The 22,617-nt window shown below is 50.4% G+C and overlaps 1 protein-coding gene across 1 annotated transcript in view; it reads left to right on the top strand.

The window, feature by feature from the left end:
* The first annotated feature begins 5,572 nt into the window (after positions 1-5,572).
* PTPN5 (protein tyrosine phosphatase non-receptor type 5) overlaps positions 5,573-22,617 on the top strand; it is a 40,261-nt gene continuing 23,216 nt past the window's right edge. Inside the window, exons 1-4 of the mRNA XM_036861317.1 lie at positions 5,573-5,631; positions 8,355-8,450; positions 8,539-8,555; positions 13,294-13,374. Of these exons, the coding sequence (XP_036717212.1) occupies positions 5,573-5,631; positions 8,355-8,450; positions 8,539-8,555; positions 13,294-13,374 (253 nt within the window). The remainder of the gene's footprint in view (positions 5,632-8,354; positions 8,451-8,538; positions 8,556-13,293; positions 13,375-22,617) is intronic.

Below are 22,617 nucleotides of genomic sequence, written 5' to 3'. Positions count from 1 at the left end.
CTTGTAGCTCCCCGTGGCCTACAGCAATGTTTCTCAACAGGGACCCTGCTGGCCTTTGGGTGGGGGAGTTCTCTGTTATGACAGCATCCCTGGCCACTCCCCTGAATATTTCCCAGGAGGACCCTTCAGTCATTGTGACAAGCAAGAACACTCACACGCATTTTTAAGGTCTGTTTTACGAATGAGAAGATGTGCAGACCTTCAGCGTTCCATTCAGTGAGTTTCAACGATTGTATGAAGTTGGATAACCATCACCGGGCTTGAGAATGTGGAACATTTCCATCACCCTGCAAAGTTCCTTCTTTCTCCTCCCCAGTCAGTACCTGCCCTCAGAGGTAACCGTTGTTGCCGTCTCTGTCACTGAAGATGAGTTTTATCTGTTCTCGATCTTGGTATAAGTGGACTCATGTGGCATGCGGTCTTTTGTGTCATAAAGTAGTTTTTGAGATTCATCTGTGTTGTTACACCCTCACCCTCCCTGACACACACACAGATCTCTAGATACCAACTAGAATGGCGGTCCCTGCCTTGATCTAACTGAGGAAAAGTGGGCTGTGAGTTAAAGTCAGTGTGTGTTCGCCAGATGCGTGAAGCCCTCTGCCGTGTGATGTGAGGCCCCTCACCTGCCCGCTGTCCAGTCACACAGAGGTGCCCGCCTTCTCCCAGCTCGCCTCGCCCTCTCACCTCTCCTGGCCTTTGCCCCTGCAGTGTTCTCTGCCTGCAGCATCCTCCCCACTGTCTGGTGAGCTCTGAGATGCTCAGACATCACCTCCCTATGCAGCTTCCCGGACTCTCCCTTTTGCCCTCCCAGGCACTCGCGTTACACAGCCTCTGTTGACAGTTAGCACATATTTGACTCTTCTCACAAGACTGCAAGCTGGTTGAGGGCAGGGACTGGGGCTTAGTCGTCTGGGGATCCTCGCAGGCCCAACATACAGAGCCTGATAGTAAAGACATGGATCTAAGATTACAGCAGGTCTTGTCTCAGGATTACTTAGAGGCAGATTGGGTCTAAAATAACTGTGCAAAATATATCCCCAAACCACTCTCTGAAATTGTTCAAAGAAAGGTGATGAAAAAAGACAGTGTAATCTTTGACTACAGATGATAAATGTAGCGTTAAACTCACTGCCAGTGAGGCAGAGACCTCCAGCCCTTCCCCCAGAGGACCTGGCATCATGGGAAATGGATGGGCATTGATGAGTGCAAAGTAGTACAGCTCAGGGAGCCAAGGGGATGGGCAAAAGAGTAGAGTCAGTCATGGGAGGCTGCCTGGAGGAGGTGAGTTCCAAGGGTTTTTCAAAGAGGAGTCTGTTGAGCCAGAGAGTTACGTAATTGGGAAATCTATAGAGAGCCTTAAAGCATGATCCAAGGCAGCCTGGATCATGGTCTGATCTGTCCTCTTGTGACTGTGGTCCTGAGTCTCACGTAGCTGCCCTTCCCTCCCCTTTCACTCCTTTTAACTCACTTCCTTCCTTCTTTTCTTATGTTTAGTCGCTCCTTCCCATCTTCCTTCCAAACTTGAATGTGCAGAAAGAGCTGGATGTACATTGCCCGGCCTTCCATCCCTCCTTCTCTGCACTGGACTCCCTGTCTTGGGGGTTATAGAAGGAGGCTCATCCCTTGCCCCCTCCCAGCCTGGGCAGCTCACAGAAGCCAAGTTTATGGACAGGAGAGGGAGGGAGCAGCCCAGGGTGGAGGTGGGGTGCCGAGTTACAAATCAAAACGGTGGGGGAAGAATTCAGCTAGAAGAGAGGTCAACATGCACTAGACTCCCTGGGGAGGCTTCCTGGAGGCGGCATGAGCTGAGGCAGGCCCTGGAGGAGCAGGGGGCCACAGCTCGGAGGAGAGGAGCAGGGAGCCCTGTCCAGGAAGGAGGAATGGGGGAAACAAGAGCTGAGAAGCAGGAGTGAGCGTGGCTGGGAGGCGGGGCAGTATGCATGGCGGAGGAGGATTTGGGGAATCCTACGAAACTGGGTTTCAGTTCTTTGTGCCCCACCTTCCTGAGGGCTCTGGGTCTGACCCAGGGGACCTGGAAACAGCCCGGGGCTCTCCAGAAGGGAGAGGATAGTTCTCCCGGAGAGGCCCCGCCCATCCTCAAGCTAGTCTCTCCTGCGTCGTTCTCATTAGCTCCAGGACACCTGGCAGAGCCTGAGGAAAAAGGAAACAGAGCTTTGTAGCTGATGGCACTGCCTGGTACAAAGGGCAGGAGTGGCTCCCGTGCCGTGTTGACTTAGAGGGCGCCAGGAGATGCAGCTTTAAGCCAGGTCAGCTGTGGTGACAAGGAGGATGTCAGCCCTGGGTCGCTTCGTACTTTCTGCGCTTCAGTCACTTCCTCGGTCATTACCACCACCCTGCGGCCAGCAGCTCCTATTGCTTCCATGGCCCAGAGGAAGAAACCGAGGCTCAGAGAAGTTAGGACACTGGTCCAGGGCCCCGTGGGGAGAGGGTGGCAGAGCACAGCGTTTCAGCCGTGTCTCTTGGCCTCCAAATCCATGCTTTTTGCAGAGGACCGTGGCTGCCTTAAGGTATGCAGCCTCAGAATGGCCAGTCTGTTGTGTTTCCAGGCATTCCACCAATGACGGAAGAGTCTATTGACAGCCCACCCCAGGCACCAGGTTTCCAGACCCTTTTCAACCTTGATTCCTGGTCCCCTCTGCTTTTTTTTTTTTTTTTTTTTCCTCTTTCCCATTCCATTCAGCTTCCTGGCTCACACTCTATTCTCTCTCCTGGCAAAGGTGCCTCAGACCTAACTAAGGTTTCCAAACAGCCTCTGCCTCCCAGGCCCTGCCTCTGACTGTTTGCCTGATTCTTTTACCAAACCCTGAAGTGCCAAGATCTTCCCAACCTGAGCACAGAAGGGTTAAATCAGAGGCTGAGTGTGAGGGCCCTGATAGAGAACTAGACCCCCCAGTGAGGTATGGCAGGAGCTAGAGGTTTCCCTAGCTGCAGGTGGGAGCAGACCTAGCTCTGTACCCCAGCTCTCCCCTCTGCAAGTGCATACAAGCCCTATGAGAAGTGGTTTTGTAAGCGACGAAGAACAGAGCAAATGCCAGATAGGATCTTCATGAATGATCCGGACCAAGGCACAGGCAGCCCTGGCATCCAGGCCCAGGACTGGCATCAGGGACGTCTAGGGCTAAAACCAGAGACAGGTAGAGACCAGAAGCACAAGATCATTTGTGATCAGGGTGGGTATATAACCAGCACTGCCCCTTACCAAGTGGAAGGGGCAGAGCTGTAAGAGTGGACAAGGCCTCAGTCCTAGAAGGCAGATGACCGAGACAGAGACTCTGCCTGCCAGAGCATCAGGTGGAAAGCCAGGTGCTGGGATGGGGCCAGTGTCTGAGCCAGACAAGCAGCAGTGAGACTGAGTGTTGTGAAAACTCTGAACAGTAATATTAGTTACCACTTGCATGGTGCACTCTGTGCTAGGAACTCTTATAAGAGTTTTATGTTTTCTCATCTCAATAATATTTTGAGTTAGGTACTACTACTGTGTACCTATAATATTTTGAGTTAGGTCCATTTTACAGATGAGAAAACTGAGGCACAGCGAGTTTGAGCAAAACTCCTGATCTCCTCCAAAACTGGAAGCATGACCCTTCACATTGATAGCTTGAAATCAGCCATGGTGGGAGCATTTACACCCGGGAAATCAGCAAATGCCACAAATCATGGCTTTTTAATTTTTTATTTATTTAAAAAAAATTTTTTTTTCTGAGAACCAGTTTACTAGCACACCACCAGACTCATCCCAGAGCCTCCGTGGACCTCACCTATGGGAGAGAAGTCCTGTATTAACTGAGAAGCAGGCAACGCCTGACACACTAGACGACAGCATTTTTAGGAGCTTACTGGGCCCTGTCTAAGCATTTTGCATGCATCTCATGTAAAAACTTCATGTGAGGATCAAAATTCATTTAATCTCCGTAAGAACCCTCTGAAGTGTAGACACTGCTTTCCTCATTTCACAGATGAGGAACCTGAGGCACGGAGAAGTCAAGTATCTTGCCCAAGATCAGGCAGCCAGTGAGAGAGCCTTGATTCAGACTCGGGCAGCCCAATCCCAAAGCCTGTGCTTTGTGGCGTTTTTAATGAGCCATTTATAAATGCTCAAACCCTAGCTTACTTTTCATTTATTTTTTCAAGAATAGCTCTTGAATATCTGCCTGCTGCCAGATAGGGTATTAAATACAGGAAACAGGAACGTCCACGTCAGAGGCCGTACACCTAGTGGTTTCAATAAAGCCTGGGCCTGGGGTTGAGGCAAACGGAGTTTGAAGCCTGCTTCTGCAGCCTACCAACTGGGTGACCTTGAGCAAGTGACTCAGTCTCTCCAAGTCCTCATCTCCACATGTGTAGGAGGCGGCTAACGGTGTTTTAGTTCATAGGGTTATGGTGAAGGATGAGTGATGTAATACATGTACAGCACTTGGCAAGGTATCCAGCACTCAGTAAGCACTCAATAAAAGGAGGCTGCCGTGATTATAATCCACAGGTTTGTGTTCCGGTAGCTCCATGTGAGGTGGGGATACAGGCATCAAAGATAATCACCGAGGGACTTCCCTGGCAGTCCAGTGGTTAAGACTCTGCACTTCCATTGCAGGGGGCACGGGTTTGATCCCTGGTCGGGGAACTAAGATCCCGCATGCCACGTGGCATGGCCAAAAATAAAATGAAAAACTAAAATAAGTTTTTAAAACAATAGATGATCACCGAATAGAGCGTGAGAACCGAAGGCGGGTACCCAGTTCTTCCTAAGGGAGACAGGGAGGGTTCTGCTGAGGGGGTCACATTTGAACAGGGTCTTGAAAGAGTCTTAAAGAGTTTTCCAAGCACAGAAGGGAAAAGGGGGCTTTTCCCTGAAGGGAAAAGTGCATTCCAAGGCATCATAAGTAGGAGCAAGCATCTAACAGAATGGAAATACCAGAACACCCCCCTCCCGAGAGGTGTGATCACGCCTTCACATTTGTAACTGTTTCCTCCTTGTAAATTAAACTGTATACCTGGAGCATGGGGGGTGTAGAAAGAGGGAGCAGAAGGGGGATGTTTTCAGAATCTTGGAGAGCAGATGGTTAAACCAGATGACCTTTGAACTCTGAAATCCCGCTGTTCGATTGATCATCTCTGGGCTCCTGTCCACCACACGGATAGGACTGTCCTCAGTACATACTGATCCACACAGCTGACCTGGACCTCCATGAGTAACTGGCTGGGGTGGGAACACCTTCCCCACTTGAAGGTTGGGCAGCCTCTGCCCCAGGCTGCATGGACCAAGGGCTTGTTTCCCTGGTGCTGGGAGCACCCTCTGCTGCTTCCCTGCCACTCCACCACCTCCGCCTCATCAAACCTTGATAGCCCCAGAATTGAAACTTGACCTTAAGGAGAGGCCCTTAAAAGTCATTAGATTCAATTCCTTTGATTTTCATTTGTGGCTACTGACACTCAGATTAGAGGAAATGACTGGACCAAGGTCCTACAGTGGCCTAGGACTAGAGCCCAGGGCTGCTGGGTCCTTGGCCATGGAGCACATTTGTTCCTCCAGTAATGGAGCACAGCTGCCACCATCATGCACACTCTCCGCTCCAGCCAGTCTCCCAAGGAGGGCTTCCGGGGCCGCTGCTTCAGGTGGAGAAACCTGAGGTCGGGGTCCAGGGCAGCACTTCCTCTCGTTCTGTTCCTGGGGAGGACACACAAGGTAATGGCCCCGCAGCAGTGAGCTCCTTCAGAGCCCTGGGGACTGGAGTCTCCCTCAGGCTCCTTCACTGACTCACCCACTGTGAGAGTCTAGCACAGTCACTTCACCCCCTGAGCCTCAGTTTCTTCATCTGTAAAATGGGGATGATGCCCCAAAGACCTATGGTGAGGATTTTTCAAAGAACATCTATAACGCAACTGCTGTAGTCTGCTGTTACGTTCGTGTTCACTCTCTTCCTATTTTCAGAGTGTTGTTTTCAACGAAGGCTGAAAGCCAGAAGAGAAGAGAGCTGAGGAATATGGGCGGCGAGAAGCAGATCTGTCATTACTAGCTTTGTGGCCTTGGGCAGGTCACTGCACTTCTCTGGATCTCTATTTTCTCATCTAGAGACTACAGGTAATGATAGTATGTTCCTTCTAGGGCTGTTGTGAGAATTAAGGTCTGCCTTATGTCTCTGGGAAAAAGGGGAGAGAGGAGGAAGACACGGAGAAAGAACATCACAAATGAGCACCTCGGTAAATCTCCCTGTCTGTACTCCCTTCCCACATGCCCTTGTCAGACTGAATTTCTTTCCATTCCTTGAGCGTGCCCTGCTTCCTCTCAACTTCAGGCCCATTCACGGGCCTCTTTCTGCCTGGAGCACCCCAGCTGCTCCTCTCTCACTCCACAGCTTCTGACCCCCACTCCTCCTTCATGTCTCATCAGAGATCCCTTCCTGGGAATCTTCCCTGACTCCTCTGCCTCACTGGGGGCCTCACCAGCATCCGCACAGCACCCTGCACGTCTCCCATCAAACGGGCCACCTGTGTTCCATTGCCTTTTGCTTACCTGCACTCCCCCACTGTGCCGTGAGAGCGTGTACTTCATTGTATCCCCAGGGCCTCGCCCCGTGGCCTGCACATAGTAGATGTTTGGTAAACACTAGGTGAACACATGAATGTTCCAGTCCCTGAATTGGACTCACAAGAAAGATGGAAAACTCTGTTGCCGAGCACCACCCCCCCACCTCTTTGCAAGCTGGGCCTCTCCAGCACCCTTCCATCTTCCCTTCCCTGGGGTGCCTGCCAGGCCCACACCCCAGTCTCCCACCAACAGAGCAAGTTGGAGAAGTCATCATTCATCTGGGCACGTCCCAAGCAGAGAACACTCAGACCCTGTGTTTGGGATCCAGAACACTCTTGAGTTTGCAGTCTGCTCAGACGTGGGGACAGATGGCTGGACAGTGGACAGGTGGGCAGGGAGGGTAGGCAGCTTGGCAGGATGGAAATAGCAGTGAACTAAGCATTGGGAGTCCTGGGCTCAGAGCCTATTTGTTCCACGAGTTTGCGGCATGCATCAGTCTAAGCTCTGTGGTTGCCAGCAACAGAAACTGAGTAACTTAGGCAGGAAAGCTGCTTGTTAGAAGGCTCTGGGGTGTGACACAGAATGACCTCTGGTCTTGGACCCTCCCTGTAGCAAGGGACAAGCAGAGCACCCGGGGAAGAGAGAGGTAACTCCCAAAAGGGAATCTGGATTTTTAACCACCTGAAAACAATTGTTCACACCTTGTGTGACCTGAGGCAAGTCACTCAACCTCTCTTGCCTCAGTTTCCCTATTTGGATGTTCTAAAGCCAGCCTCTCTCCTCCATTCACATCTCCAGTGTGCTTTGTGCTGAGAAGGCTTCCTGCCCTGGCCCCAGATGGTGCCTTTCCCCATCCAGACACCTTAAGGATGATGATGAGTGAGCACAGTGAGCAAGCGTGTGTGTGCTTCCCTGCCGCCGCCCCAGGGAGGAGGGGCGAGGCCTCTCCACCTGCCTGCTTTGGGACACATGACTCATGTGCATGAGGTGGTCAGCTGGTTTTCCATGAAGCCAGAATGTCCTCTGCCCCTGTACACCGAACGTGCTGATGGAAATCTGGATGGCATTATGGGTCTCTTTCCGGCCATGGTCTGGCCATCTTCTCCAGGTTGGGAAGCTCCTGGCTAGATTCTGCCTTCCCAGAACCCCAAAACCAGTAACCCTAAGACCCTGCCACTGCCCTCCATTTGACCTTTAACATGTACATCAACAGGCTCGGGCCCTGAACACCTGGGATGCAGGGGGTGGCTGAGGGGCTAGGGATACTCCTAAGTCACTGGCTGCCTGGTGGGGGAAACGGGAACACAGACAGCTAACTAAGCAGCAGAACAAAGTCAGAGGCAGAGAGGAGTGTGAGCCAGGGGTGCGGGGGCGTGGCCCAGAGATGGGAGAGCGTGATTCTTCCCGGGAGATCAGGGGGTGCTTCGTGGAAGAGGTAACGCTGCAAATGAGTAAGATTTGGCAGGAGGAGGAAAGGAAACATCAGGCTGAGGTTAACAGCACAAACAAAGGCCTAGAAGTGGGAGTGGACAGGTTTGATTCAGAGACTAGGGATGTCTGGTGGGATTGGAGCTTCAGGAGGGTGGCAGAGGCTCTGAGTTGACAGTTCGGGGTGTCTAGAGGGCCCCGGGAGCCCCAGGAGCGTGAAGCCCAAGGTAGAGGGCATGTCTGCCTGGGGTTGGGTCAGGAGGTTCCTGCGGGCTCAGCCTCCCACCCAGGAATCTGGCTTCAGCATCCTGGTTCCTCCTCACCCCTCACCCACCTGGGAAGAGGGCGCAAGCTCCTCTGCCTCCGTCCCCAAACCTGTCAGCTATTTCTCTGCGTACGACCTGGGCAAAGCTGGCATCCACTCCAGGATGCCTCCTGACAGCACCCACCCATCCACCATCCCACCCCCCAGGCAGAGGTGAGGTGCCCCCAGCCCATCTCAGACAGGCCTCTGTTAGCACGCTTCTCCCAGGCCACAGCGTTAGCTGTCCTGTCTCCCCCACCAGCCATGAGCTCCAGGAAGGTAGGTGGGCTGGTCCAGGCCAGGTCTCCAGTACCCAGCCAGGTACACATTACCTTCACACACGAATGGACAAATGACGGTGACGACGTTCAAGCTTCAAGGAGGACCTTACCACCTGATTTTATAGATGAGGCCTCAGGGGCCCAGGGTGATAGAGGATTGCCCAAAGTCGTAAGCATGTTGGGAGCAGAGTTTAAAAGAGAAGTTTGGTTCATAGCAGTACTACTCACAGTAGCCAGCAGGTGGGAACAACCCAGAGGTCCATCAGCTGATGAATGGATGAAATATAGTTTATCCATGGAGTAGAATATTTTCCAGCCATTAAAAAGAATTAAGTACTGATACGTGCTACAACTGGGATGAACCTAGAAAATGTTGTGCTAAGTGAAAGGAGCCAGACACAAAAGGCCACATATTGTATGATTCCATTTATATGAAATATGCAGAATAGGCAAATCTATGAGAGACAGGAAGCAGATTAGTGGTTGCCAGAGGCTGAGGGAGGGGAGAATGGGAGTGACTCCTTAGTGGGTACGGGGTTTCCTTTCGGGGTGATGAAACTCTTCTGGAACTAGATAATGGTGGTGGTTGCACAGCGTTGTGAATGTATTGTATGTTTTAAAATGGTTAAAATGGTGAATTTTAGGTTATGTGAATTTCACCCCAGTTTCAAAAAAGGAGTAGATTGGGACCAGATCAGATGCCACCAGCTGGGCCTAATGTTTATTCCTCAAACACATGCCACTGATCGCCCTTCCTATGACAGACCTCCTCAGCCCAGGGATGGGGGAGCCTGTGGCACATCTTGGTTCAGAGGAAGCCCCAGGGTCAAGTGGAAGAGGACAGGATTCCTGCTCAGGTGCCTCTGCTGGGGCCCGGCCTCCATCACTTCCCCATCCCACTGACCAACCTGCTTCCAGTTAATGCCAAATATTCCATACATCTCAGGCCTCCGAGATGCTCTGCTCTTGCTCCTGCTGTTTGCACTATGAAGGAAGTTCTTTCCTTTGTGACCCTCTCATCCATCTAGAAACATCCTTTAAGAACCAGGTCCTATCTTCCCCTTGCAGAAGACATCCACCCTCCGCCCCCTCACCACGAGCCAAGCTGAGCTCCCCAAGGTATCACGTGCATACAGCCTATTAAAGCAGCTGTGGGAACAATTGTGTTTGCCTGTGTGTCTCCCCTGGAAGACTGGGAGCTTCGGGGGAGAAGGGCCTGGCTTGTTCACCACTGTGTTCCTAGGATAGCCTTGGTGCCTTGCTCACAGGAGGTGCTCAGTAAACGCTTGTTGAATGGGGCAATGGCTTTGGAAAAGTTCTCTTCCCTCCCAGACATTCTCCATCGGTGAGGGAAGGACAGGCAGGGTGATCTCCAAGTCCCTTTATGTCTGGGGTTCTCTGGTTCTAAGAGCAGCAGTGAGGGGCCAGCCCAGCAAGTTGCTGCCTGTCGTCACAGGCCAGTTTTCTGCTCCTGTTGCCCGGCTGGTAGAAGTGGAGAAGGGGAGAGAAGGAGCCTGCAGTAATCCACTGCAAGCAGCTATTTCTGCTCTTGGCAGGGAGGAAGGAGGGCAGTTCCCAGAGACTGGGCTTCTCCATTCAGCCTGAATGGACCAGCTCTTCTCTTTGGAAATCTAATTAAAACCCTCCCCTGAACAGCCTAGACATGCAGGTTTTGGCGAGGTTGCCTGGAGTCCTTCAACTGCAGGGCCGAGAGCAGGCTCTTGCTCCATTTTCCTCCACAGACGAGAGGTGCTACTCTTTCCGCTTTCCTGATTATGAAATTAGTCATTTTCTAGGAAGCTTATTTATAGAGTCCGCTGCACACATGCAGCGCTGAGCTATTCTGAACACGGCTTGGGGCCTGGGAGGCTTAAGGTGTGAAAGCAGCTGTGAGTCACACATGGGTCCCCCTCCAGAGGTATCTGGATACCTCAGTTACCTTTTTGCACTGAGCCAGGGGCCAGGCCTTTGGGGCTGCCCTCCAGCTGGGGCGCACTTCAAGATAAATAAAGAAAAAGCTTCATATCAGGAGGTAGGGGGTAGGTGTTCTCCATCGCAATCCACACGGCCACCCACTCGATATATCACCTGGGGCAAGTCAGACCTCTGTTCTGTGCCTCCGTTTCCTCCTCTGCTAAATGAGGGGCCTTCCCGATGTGTGATTCTGGGCCTGCTGTGGACAGCAGCTGTGGAGGAAGGTTCCAAGTGACTTCACAAAGACTGCCTTCACAAAGACAGCTCAGATAATGGCCATGTTTGAGTTTCCTGATGTTTTTCCAAGAAGGTCAGGGCAACATTCACTTATTCAACAAGTGTTTGTTTATTTATTGGACACCTGCTGTGAACCAGGCACTATGCGAAGCTTTCAAGATACAATGGTAAATGAAACAGAAATGGTGGTCCCTGCCCTCGTGTCGCTTATAATCTAATGTTAGTCATATAATGGCCTGAGTTAAAATGAAATTTCAAACTCTGTCAAGTGCTGTGAGTAAAAAGTACTGGGAAGAAAATAGATAGCTAGTGGGAAGCAGCCACATAGCACAGGGAGATCAGCTCTGTGAGCACCTAGAGGGGTGGGATAGGGAGGGTGGGAGGGAGACGCAAGAGGGAGGAGATATGGGGATATATGTATATGTATAGCTGATTCACTTTGTTATAAAGCAGAAACTAACACACCATTGTAAAGCAATTATACTCCAATAAAAATGTTAAAAAAAAAAAAAGTACTGGGAGGTAGAGCTCGGGGAACGGTGGGGGGCTCTCCAGGCAGGGAGAAAAGCATGTGCAAAGGCATCATGAAGGAAAGAGCCTGTCCCAGTGTAGCTAGAGTGCAGAGGTTAAAGGGGAAAGGGGCATGAAATAAAGTTGGAGGGATGAACAGGGGTTAGACCATTCAAGATCTGATAAACCATGTCAAAGGTTGCCATTGCCTTTGTTCCAAGTGTAATAGGATGCCATTCAAGCATTTTTTTAAGGAAAGTTATATGATAAATGTTGAGTTGTGAAAAAGTTGATTCTAGCTCAGGCCTGCCCCATCCAGATGTACAGGTTGTAAACTGCACAACCTATGAAGCCGTATGTATTGGAGCCATATGGAGAATGTTTTGGAGGCCAGGCTGAGTGGATGCCAGAGACCAGTTAAAAGACTGCCACGGTAATCGAGGCAAGAGATGCTGCCCTGGGCCAAGATGTAGGTAGTGAAGAGGGAGAAAAGTGGAGAGACTCAGGAGACATTTAAAGGGCCTTGAAGATAGCAGCCCTCTCTCCATAGGAGAGCTGGGCCCTGGGATTTGGGATTCTCAGAGACCCTGCCAATTGGAGTGAGGAAAAAATAAAACAATTGCCAGTTGAGAGCAGAAGATGTCAGAATGAAAATGGTCACCATCCTTAACCCGGCCTGTCTACCCTTCATTGATTCCGATCTGCAGCTGGGCCTGAAATCTACCTCAGGACCAGTCCGAGGGGCAGGATTGCAGGACTAGTGGGTGGAGAGGCAGCTGACCTCTTGAACTTCTTGGAAGTATTATGCTAGCAAGGCTGTATTAAAGTTTCTTCTGGTTGCCAATTTCAGAAATCAAATTCCGCTGGCTTGAGCTAAAATGTTGGAATTTATTGGAAGGATCCTGGGGCATCTTATGGTCTTAATAGACATGTTGCCCAATCAAGACTCAAGATGGGCCGGAATGGAGTAGCTCCAAGACCCTTGGCAGCAGGTGTTTTTGGACCTTCTCTCCAGGACACTGTGGCTACCGTGATTCAGCCCGCAGAATGCATTTGAAAAGTGCAGAGGAGAGGATCTGATTGGCCCAGCCTAGTTGGTTTGTCCAGCCCTGGATCAGTCACCTACTGCCAGGGGTCAGACACGAAGGGCAGGCAGAGCCACTGGAACCCACACCTGCACAGCAGGCTATTCCCAAAGCAGGGGAAGCCCTGAGAGCAACGCAGTTACCCTCAGGATATGTCAAAGTGCAGACACTGTCTGGGGTCTGGCTAATCTCCAGCAACCTTTTTCCCAGCTTACTGGGTAAAGGAGAAAAGCTAGACCCCAGCATAGTCCTGGAAGGTGCCCTGATGAGCTAGAAAGAGGGTTTTCTGAGTTCAAAAAGAAATAGAACATTTAGAATATGCACATACATATACAGCTACTTTTTCTAGCTATTTCCAGAGAAGAGTTTTGCATACCACTTTTTACTGCCTGAGGCACAGGGAATGTGCAGATGTGGGGAGCTGGACACACACTGTATGTTACCCAGATCCCTCTTGCTCACCCATGGTTCAAACCCAGAGGAACTAGGAGGCAGAATGGCACAGCAGTGGAAGTGTGAGCCTGGAGTACTAGACTGTAATTTCGTACCCAGCTCTACCCTAATGAGCTGTGTGACCTGAGGCAGGTTACTTGACTTCTCTGAGCCAGTGGAATGATCCCTAATTCATGGGGTCCTGATGAAGATTCAGTGTGATAAAGTTTGTAAAGTGCTTTGAACGGAGTAAGCCCTCCTTCTGTGGCAGAGATGATGGTGCTGATGGTTATTCCACCTGGAAGACACCTGTAAAATTCTGCTTCTGCCTCTGCAGCTTGACCCCTCTGTAGGTTGGTCTTTTCCTCCGGTCCCCCTAATGGGGCAGGGTTACTCCAAGGGACACAGTGCAAGAAAGGAAGCCTTTTTCTCTTTGCTCAGGGTTTTGTCTTGATCCCAGCTCAACAGCCTCATCTCACATTTTTCATTCTGCTGCAGGAGTGAGAGAGAGAGAGAACCACACTGCTGATGACTCCGAGGGAGGGGCCCTGGACATGTGCTGCAGCGAGAGGCTGCCGGGTGAGTCTTCCCAGCACCAGGTCCCCCAGAGCTCCAAATGGAGGAAGAGAGCTCCGGATGGCACTGGGGCTGGAGGAAAGCCTGGGTGGCTGTGAATTTGCTTTAGAGGAGTGACTCAGCTGGTCTGTAGGTCTTCGTTTCAATGAGGATTTGTTTTTTTTTAATCCCTGATGTCTTTCTGACCTGTTATCATTTGGAACTGCTCTAGACTCAGCTGGAGGGAAGAAGAGGCAGCTGAGGGTGTGCGGGGAGGGTGGAGAGAAGGGTGTAGAGCTGGGGAGTCCAGGCTTGATCAGGATGTGACCACTGGCCGGTGGTGTGCCGGGCAGATTTCGAAAGGTAAGATTAGGAAACACAGCCTGACTGTGGCATGAGCCAAGGGTGGGGTGGACGACGTGGCGAAAATCCCTGACAGCCCTGAGGAGAAGCCTGGCTGTGAATGCCAGATTGTGCTGCTTGAGTCTGGTTGACCACACTTGAACCACGGGCCATTGCTGTCGCCACAGAAACATTACCAAGGCACTCCTGCCCATGGAGAAGCCACACGTCCAGTTGTAGACCAAATACCCAAGTCATGATTAACAGCCTTGGAAGGAATGAAGGAAGGAAGGTGGGGGAAATTTTTTTGTGTTTTTTCCTTTTATAAAAGTTTTTATTGTTTTTTTTCCTCCTTATAACAAATATCCATTGTAGAAATATTAGAAAATAAAGACAAGAGAAAAAGAAAAGAAAAATCACCGTAATCCTGTAACACTACACACATTTTCACAGCTCCCTTCCCAAACCTTTTTGTTAAGAAATAACCGATTCTGAATTCTAATTTTGAACTCTCAAACCTGTAGCTTGTCAGAAACCTCATGATTGGCAAGGAACCTTAGAGTGTCGAGTCTTCAGTGACCCTCTTAAAGATAGACATGGGAAACAACTCGGTGTGACTCTAAAGCCATGACTCTTTCAAATAAGTGGCTGTTTTTTCACCCCATGAGCAGTTGCCCCAGCTACGGATGAAGTTCCTCCAGCCTCCCACTGAGCATTGGGCCCTTCAATGTAATTCTCACCTTACCCAGTAGGGGGTGCCATTGCTCAAAACACTTCTGACGGCCTGTTGAGATGGGCTAGGATGGATGCCATTGCACCAGAGTCGTTGCGGGACCCAAAACAGCTAGCTTGAGGACTAGACTTCTCCAAAGGGATGTGAGAGCTGTCTGAAAACATCTGAAAGGCTGTCTTGTGAAGGGGACGGCATTCTCATTCTGTGTGTGTCTTATGAAGAGGGCATAAATCCAATACATAGAAATTTTAGAGGCCTGTTGGCCCACGGGATGCTGAACTTTCTTTCTGACTCTAAAAATAGTCCAGTCATTGAACTTGATAATGCAGGAGAAAATGAGTGTTCCGTCACTGGAGGTATTCAAGTATTGTCTGGATAGACATTGGAGAGGAAATTTCCACAATGGGTGGGAGGTCGAGGTGACATCACAAGTCCCTTTCAACTATTAAACAGTTCTGTGATTCAGATATGAGTCATAGAATTCAGAGATGATTCTACAACCAGGGATGGCCCCAGTGGCTAGAAAAAAAATCCATAGAAAATAGGACACCATGTATAGGAATCCAGAGAGTAGCATGGTGTGGAGGAAAGAGCATGGGGTCTGGTCTTGGAGTCTGGCTGTTCTGCACACAGGCTGTGTATTTATGGACAAGTCATGTAACCTGCTGGTCCTCCAGTCCTTTATTTGCAAATGGAAACAACAACAATATGAACATTTATCCTCACAAGGAAAATAAATGTCATCACACAAGCATTCATTCAACAAATACTTATTGAGCATGTACTATGTGTCAGGTGCTGTACTAGGTGCTAGGGATATAGTGGTGAGTATAACAGACAAGGCCCCTGCCCTGCTTTGAGCTGCTTCTGGCAAATGGGATAAAGCCACCGCAGAGAGGCTACAGTAATAAGTGTGATATGTTTAATTCCAACCCTCTCTCCCATTCCTCCCCAAAAGCCAACAACCAGCATAGAATCAAAGAGGAGTATTGGTCATCTCCACTGGACATGGCACATTGCCTGCCTTGTGCCAGGCACTGTACTAAATGCTTTCACATGTATGCAAAGGTGCAGGAGCACCAGCAGGTTATCTGAGAATTCAGCTCATTTCTGACACTGTCTACCAGGAGATAGCATCAGATTCCACAGGTAAAGGGCTCAATCCCACAAGTCTGCCCTCTACTTCAGACGCCAGTTGCAAGCCCAGGTTGTTACCTGTAGTTCTGACCGACTGGCTATATATCAGAGGCTCCCACAGCCCTCTCCTCAGGTTCAATTTATGTGCTAGAAAGGCTCACAAAACTCAGAGAAACATTTTAGTTACTAGATTACCAGCTTACTGTAAAAGGATATTAAAGGATATAGATGACCATCCAGATGGAAGAGATGCGTAGGGCAAGGCATGGGGAAAGGGCACGGAGCTCCCATACCCTCTCCCAGCACCACTCTCCCCACCTCTCCATGTGCTCACCCGGAAGCTCTCCAGGTCCTGTCCTTTTGGATGTTTCTGGAGGCTTTATTACATAAACATCATTGATTAAATCATTGGCCATTGGCGAATGATTCAACCCCCAGCCCCTCTCCCTGGAGGTCAGGTCTGGGACTGGAAAGTTCCAGCGCTCTAATCGCATGGTTGGTTCTCCTGGCAACCAGCCCCCACCCTTGGGTGGGATCCAAAAGTCACCTTCCCTGAAGCATTTTCAGGAACTAAGGACAAGAGACCAAATATGATCCCACTGCTCTAATAGCTCAGGAAATTCCGAAGACTTTGGGAGCTGTGAGTCAGGAACTGTGGCGGAAGACCAAATATATATGAGAAATATATATTTTGGTCATCTGAATGGCGAATTATATATTTCTGATAAATCATAATGTCACAACCTATATCTCATGCAATCCTCTCTGCTACCCTAGGAAGTCGGTATTATTTGCTATCACCATCTCATAGAAGAAAGGACCAAGGTCCAGGGAGGTTAGAGGGTCTGTCCAGGTTCATCCAGTGTTTAGTAGAGTGAGGAGTCCCTCCAGGCAGTTTCCTTCCAGAGCCCAGGCTCCTGGCCACTACCCCATTCTGCCTTCTTTGTCGTCATTGAGCCATCATGATCTGGCACCCTTTGGACTGAGGCAGGAAGAACTAAGGTATGTCTGTCCCCAGGGAGGAGTTTGGAGGAGTTGGGCAATGTCACTGTGCCTGTCCCTATCTGTGTCCTTCCTCTGGAAAGCCTGCCTTCTAGGGGCCAGGCAAGTTATATGCCCTTCTCGACACCCATGATGCCATCTTCATGTGATATTGAAATAACTTTTTGTCTGTTTCCTCCATGGGACTGTGAGCTCTTTGAAGGCAACTACCTCTCTATTCCATCCTCCATGGCAACATTCATTCACTCATTTCTTCATCCATTTACTCAGTATTCACTGACCACTTCCATGTGTTGGGCACTCTGTAAGCACTGGAGTTTCAACAATGAAGCAACCTGAGAAAATTTCCCACCCTCACAGGACAGTATCGTGCCCTAGTTAAGAGCAGGCATTCTGGACCCAGGCGTAGCTCCACCATTTACCACCATTTACCACCATTTACCATTGGGGTGATCCTGGGCAAGCTACTTAACCTCTCTGCCTTCCATTTACAAAATGGCAAGAATAACATTCACTACCATGTAGAGTTGTTGGAGGATTAAATGGAGCCCAGGACAATGCCGGGAATGTGGCAAGTGACATAGGCATTTGCTATTAAGGGAAAGATAGACAATAAATAAGTAAAATATATAGTATAGCAGATGGTGATACGTGCTGTGGAGAAAATTAAAGCCAAAAAGGGAGGGGTGGGGAAGGACCGGGACTCGGTGGCCGGGTGCGGGGGGGCGGGGGGATGGTTGGCATTGTAAATAGGGTGGTCCTGGAACCTGGTAAGGAGTAGACTTCCACAGTGTTCGTCAGCCACAACCACCAGCCTAAGCTGCACCTTGGACATAAAAGGAGATGGAGGCATACAGGCCCAGAGACTTGGGGCGTTGGGCCTTTAGAATGAGCCCATGGACACTGCAAGCAGTTGCATAATGATGATGTAAAAATACAGCCCTCGAGTAATCTCTCCCCCTCCCAGCTGTCTTCCCCGCTGGGCAAGACTAAGAGGCGAGGCAGAGTGAGGACCAGCCATGCCTGGGTGACTCACTCATTCCCACACGAGCTGCCAGGCGGGGGCGACATGGCCAACACTCCCGCGGCCGCGGTCACCCAGACCCTAACCAGCGCCAAGCAGGTCATCCGGTCCTCCCAGATTGAGATTTCTGGGTGAAAACATCCTCAGGCATCGCCGACACCTGCAGGCAGCCCACAGCTGCCCCCGGGACAGGCACGCTCACTCGCACCCCCGGGGGCGTTCCACGCAGGCGCACACACGCTCATGTTTGCTGTCACTTGTCACAGCCTCATGCTCACGTATGCACGTGCACATACCCACACGCAGTCCCCTGGGCACGTGCAGCTCCCGCACCTCTGAGTCTTCTTCCTCTTGCACACCCCGGACCTCTTAACTCCATCGCCCTGTCATCCACCCCTTTCCGCTAGAGACGCTTCTTAGAGATGGACATACTTGCTTGTTCTCTGTTTCCTCTTTAGGTCTCATTCTTTCCTGCAACGACGCCCCCTTCTCCTGCACATGCAGATAAGCAGGCACATTCCTGCCCTCCGGTTCTCTGTCCTGTCCCCAGCCCCTTAACCCAGCCCTCCCTCATTGCACGCGGTCCCTAGGTACTGTGGTGGGCACGGTGTATCTCCAGGTCCGTGCACGGCATACATAGGTTTCGCCTCTCTCCGCGTGCACACGCTCGTTTTCACGTGCTCACCCTCCTTCTTTTCTCTTGCACTCCCCCTCACTTGCTCACTTCCTCCCTCATTTTCTTGCTCACAGTCACCCAAACACATTTAAACATTCAAACTCACACTCTCTCCCCTTCTGTGTGTAGGTGTTCACATTTGCGAGAAAGCAGGCAACCCTGCTGATGCTGGGGCCTCTGCTTCTGCCCGAATAGCACCAGTGCAGGCCTAGCCTGGGACCAGCAGCTTCCGCAGGGATACAGGGCAGGGGAAGGAGGTGAATAAGGCAACAGTAGGTGCTGGTGATGGCATGACGTCACCACATGTTGCTCACAGCGTCTCCAGCGGGGCAGGTTCATGAGCAGGCCTGCTCCTAAGTTTTGCAGGACCAAGGTCAGATTGCGGTTGGGGCCCCTCGTGGGGCACCACCCCCTGCTCAGTCCTGCACTGGGAGGGCCCTCATCTGAATGCATGGGAGCACGTCAGGCTGTGCGTGCAGGTATGGTTCACACTCCACCCTGCTAGCTGACACTTGGCCACCCCTCAGACCTAAAGATTACCCCTGGGGAAGGCCATGTCCCTGCTCAGAAGGGTGTACGTGCATTCGTGAAGGCTTCAGGCCATTCGGGCAGAGAGTTCTGGAGTCCTCGTAGCCAGAGCATGGCCTGGAAAGCGGGGCATGGGCACACCTCCTGGGCCCTGTGGACCTCTTGCTCCGTGGGGAGTGGCATGGCCAGAGGAGAGGGAGACCAGGGGCCAGATCTAAGGACCACACTGCTTTGGGGAACAAGGTGCTCCCAAAGGCCTCCTACAGCCGGCAGCTGGTTGGAGCCATGGCAGTCCCCGCCACCCTGAGATTTAAGTGTGTCATGATCAGCTGGGTCTATGCAAGGCTGTGAGTAGCCACTGAAGGCCTGAGTAGGTCATTGCCCCTTTGGTAGGAACAGCTGACTTCTCCACACCTTAAGTCCTGGTGCTTTGAAGGCTACCCCCAGCCCAGCCCTAGGCTCTGTACCATCATGGATATCAGATGGACCCTCCTCTGAAGAGGTCAAAGTCTAGGTCTCAGCAAGAGACCACTGTCCATCCTGGGTGGTCTTTTATAAAGTAAAGGGAAGGCCTGTATTGAGGAAATCTTTGTTATCCTAATCATGCAGTGACTACCCCTGGTCATCAGGGAGAGTCAGGCCATAGCTTTCACAACCATCCCACCCTGACATAGATGAGGTCTTTGCCAGAAGCCAACAAGGGCTGATTGAAAAGGCAGCCTGACCCTGTTATTGATTCAGCAAGCGTTTATTGAACGTCCACTTTGTGCCCAGTGCTGTACCAGGTACTGGTGATACAATGAAGAGCAAGAGAGACCTGGTCCCTGCTCTCAGGAGGACAGGGTACCATGGAAGTGTACAACAATAATATTACCTTATCTTGGGGGGGTGGGGAGGCGGTCAGGGAAGGCTTCCTGGAAGAAGTGGCCTTTAAACTGTGACCTAAAGGATGAGTAGGGTCCTGGTTCATGTCTTGAGGAACCAGCTATCAAAGCATCTTAAGGAACAGGTTAACCTCAGAATGGGCCTTATCCCCTAGCTGCTAATGCTTGTTCTCACAGAGCCCCCTGATCTGGTGCCTGGTACTGGTTCAAATGGTCTGGGAGCAGGTGCAGGAGCCCAGATGGACCAACGTAGAGAAGACAGACTTGGATATAGTATCATTACTGAGATGTCACTTGTGCCCATCAAAGCTCAGCAGCTTAGGTGCTGTTGTTGACTTTTAGTTCTTTAATTGATGGCTCTGTTTTCATTCGGGACTTTTAATGCATTTAGGGGTGTTTATGTGGCCAATGGTACTATGAATTGTCTTTGAGACTTTAGGATAGAAATTAAAGAAAGACAACACCATCCAGATGTGCTGAGAACCCTAATTTAGAGAGTAGTCTGTAACGATACCACTGTATTGAGAAGAAAGGTACCAACCCAGGTACTCACTGATCAGCGATGGTAGAAGTTAACTATTCTCAGACACCAGGACAGATATGGAGGCAGGAGCCCATATAGCTGGGTCTTGGGGTCCTGGGGGGGCAGTCAGACCTGGGTTCCAATCTCAGCTCTGCTGCTGACCAGCAGCTTGATCTCAGGTAAATAATCTGACCACTTTGAGCTCCAAATTCTTCACTCTAAAATGAGGGTGATAATAAGATCTTCACAGACATTTTGGGAGGTTTAAATAAGCTGATGTGTGTGAAATGCTTATTACACAGTGCTCCATAAATGGTAGCTAATAATGATGGTGATGATTTTGCCAGGATATGGAGTATAAACAACAACAACAAAAACCTGTGCATGTTCCCAGGCGTCAAGGGCCCAGGCATCAAGTCCCAGGCCAGACCTTCAGGCGTGGAGTGGATAATATGGGTCTGTGGATCTTTCATGACTCCCCACCACATGCCTGGGACCTCACAGAACCAGCAGACACATAGAGGAGTGTTGTTTACTTGCAAAGTCAGGTGGGAAGAGGAGCCAGACTTGCTGGAGAGGCCAATCATCCATTTTCCTGTGTAGAAACAGTTCTGACATTCCTGGGAGTCGCCTGGATGTTTGATGAAACTACAAAGAGAGTCTTTGCAACTGGAAAAAAGAGACCATCTGGTTCAGTCCCGTGCCTCCACCCAGGTGGATGCTCAAGCCCTTTCAGACAAATGGGCATCATTGTATACCTAAGATATGCAGTGACGGATGCTGTCACCTTTCTCCTTGACTTGGCCCAGGGACTAAATACCCCAACTCCCAGGAACTTCTTTATACCTTAAAAACAAACAAACAAAAACAACAACCTCTTTCCTTCCATTTACGCTCATTTCTTCTTTTCAGGTCTCAGGATGTGCTTTGTTTATCTATTGCTGCCTAACTGTCTCAAAACTTACTGACTTAAAACAACCACCATTTTATTTGTTTATGATTCAGAGGGTCATGAGGGGCTCAGCTAGGGGGTTCTTCTGTTCCCTATGGCTTCAACTGAGGTCATTCACTCAGCTGTATTCAGCTGGTGCTGGGCTGGAATAGACGGTCCAAGAAAGCTTTTCTTACGTCTGGCACCTTGGTGTGAATACCGGGAAAGGGGGATCACTAGGGCACCTTGGAGGCTGTCTGCCATACTGCTTAAGAGTTGAATCCTTGAAATTCGAAAAGGCATATTCTCAGGATATGCCTGTACAGTTGTCCCTCCGTATGTGCAGGGGATTAATTGCAGGATTCCCCACGGATACTAAAATCCACCGATGTTCAAGTCCCTTATATGAAATGGCATAGTACAGTTGGCCCTCCATATCCACAGCTGTGGAACCCACAGATGCAGACAGCCAACTGTATACAGAATGGTGGGGGAAAAAATCCACCCCCAGAGAGAGAAAAAAATACCAGAAAATATATCTAAAGGAAACCAGTGCCTTTCTCAGTGTGGTAGGATCATGGATGACTTGGGGTTCATTTATGCTTTTATGGGGTTTTTTCCCTCATATTTTCCAAAATCATTTTTAAAAGATTGGCCACCTGGGACTTCCCTGGCGATCTGGTGGTTAAGACTCCGCACTTCCACTGCAGGGGTGTGGGTTCGATCCCTAGTCGGGGAACTAAGATCCTGCATGCTGCGCAGCATGGCCAAAAAAAAAAAAAGATTGGCCACCGGAAAATATTTATTAATCCTTGCCAGGCAAGAGTGGTAGCTGGGGATCATGGGGGCCCCCTGGGGTGAGTCACCTCCCTCCAGGTTGGGTTGCTCAGCCTGGCAGGCGCAGAGTCGGGGGCTGACCCAACCCCAGGGATCTTAATGGGGGCTGGTTAATCCTTTGGGGGCAGCGGTGGAGACAGTCACCAAGGCATGGAATCCCTCCCCCCACCCCATAGAAAGCCAACGAAATGACTCACGTCATGTCATGTTGGTGAACCAGTTCAGAGGAGGGGAGACTCAGGGGTCCTTGACAGGCAGCTCTGTTTCACTAAGTCCATGAGTCCTTCAGGAGGTATCAGTTCCCAGGGCAGGAGAAGCAAGTTCTTGCTCTGTAATTCTCCCAGTTCCAGGACACAGACGGGATGAAGGGCCCTCTGCTTTCGTTCATTCTTTCCCCATTGGACCTTGGCCCCCCTTCCAACTCACCTGGTTTTGTTTTTACCTGGGGGAGGAGGGGGTGGTGACTGGTGGTAGGTTTAGAGCTGTCGGTCATACTCCTCTGTGGCCCTGCTTTCTTCATGGGTCCCCGCAATGCCCCTCTCTGGTTTCATTCACTGATTTTTTCTCTTTTGTCTCCCACCGCCAGGTCCCTTCTCCCCACAGTTCGTGTGTTCTAACGTGTTTAAGGCGTATTTTGTGCGTTTCTGTGT

The sequence above is a fragment of the Balaenoptera musculus genome, chromosome 8, assembly GCF_009873245.2.
Source record: "Balaenoptera musculus isolate JJ_BM4_2016_0621 chromosome 8, mBalMus1.pri.v3, whole genome shotgun sequence".
Classification (NCBI taxonomy): domain Eukaryota; kingdom Metazoa; phylum Chordata; class Mammalia; order Artiodactyla; family Balaenopteridae; genus Balaenoptera; species Balaenoptera musculus.
The sequence above is the reverse complement of the archived record's forward strand: the minus strand, read 5'-3'. Positions and strand labels throughout refer to the sequence as shown.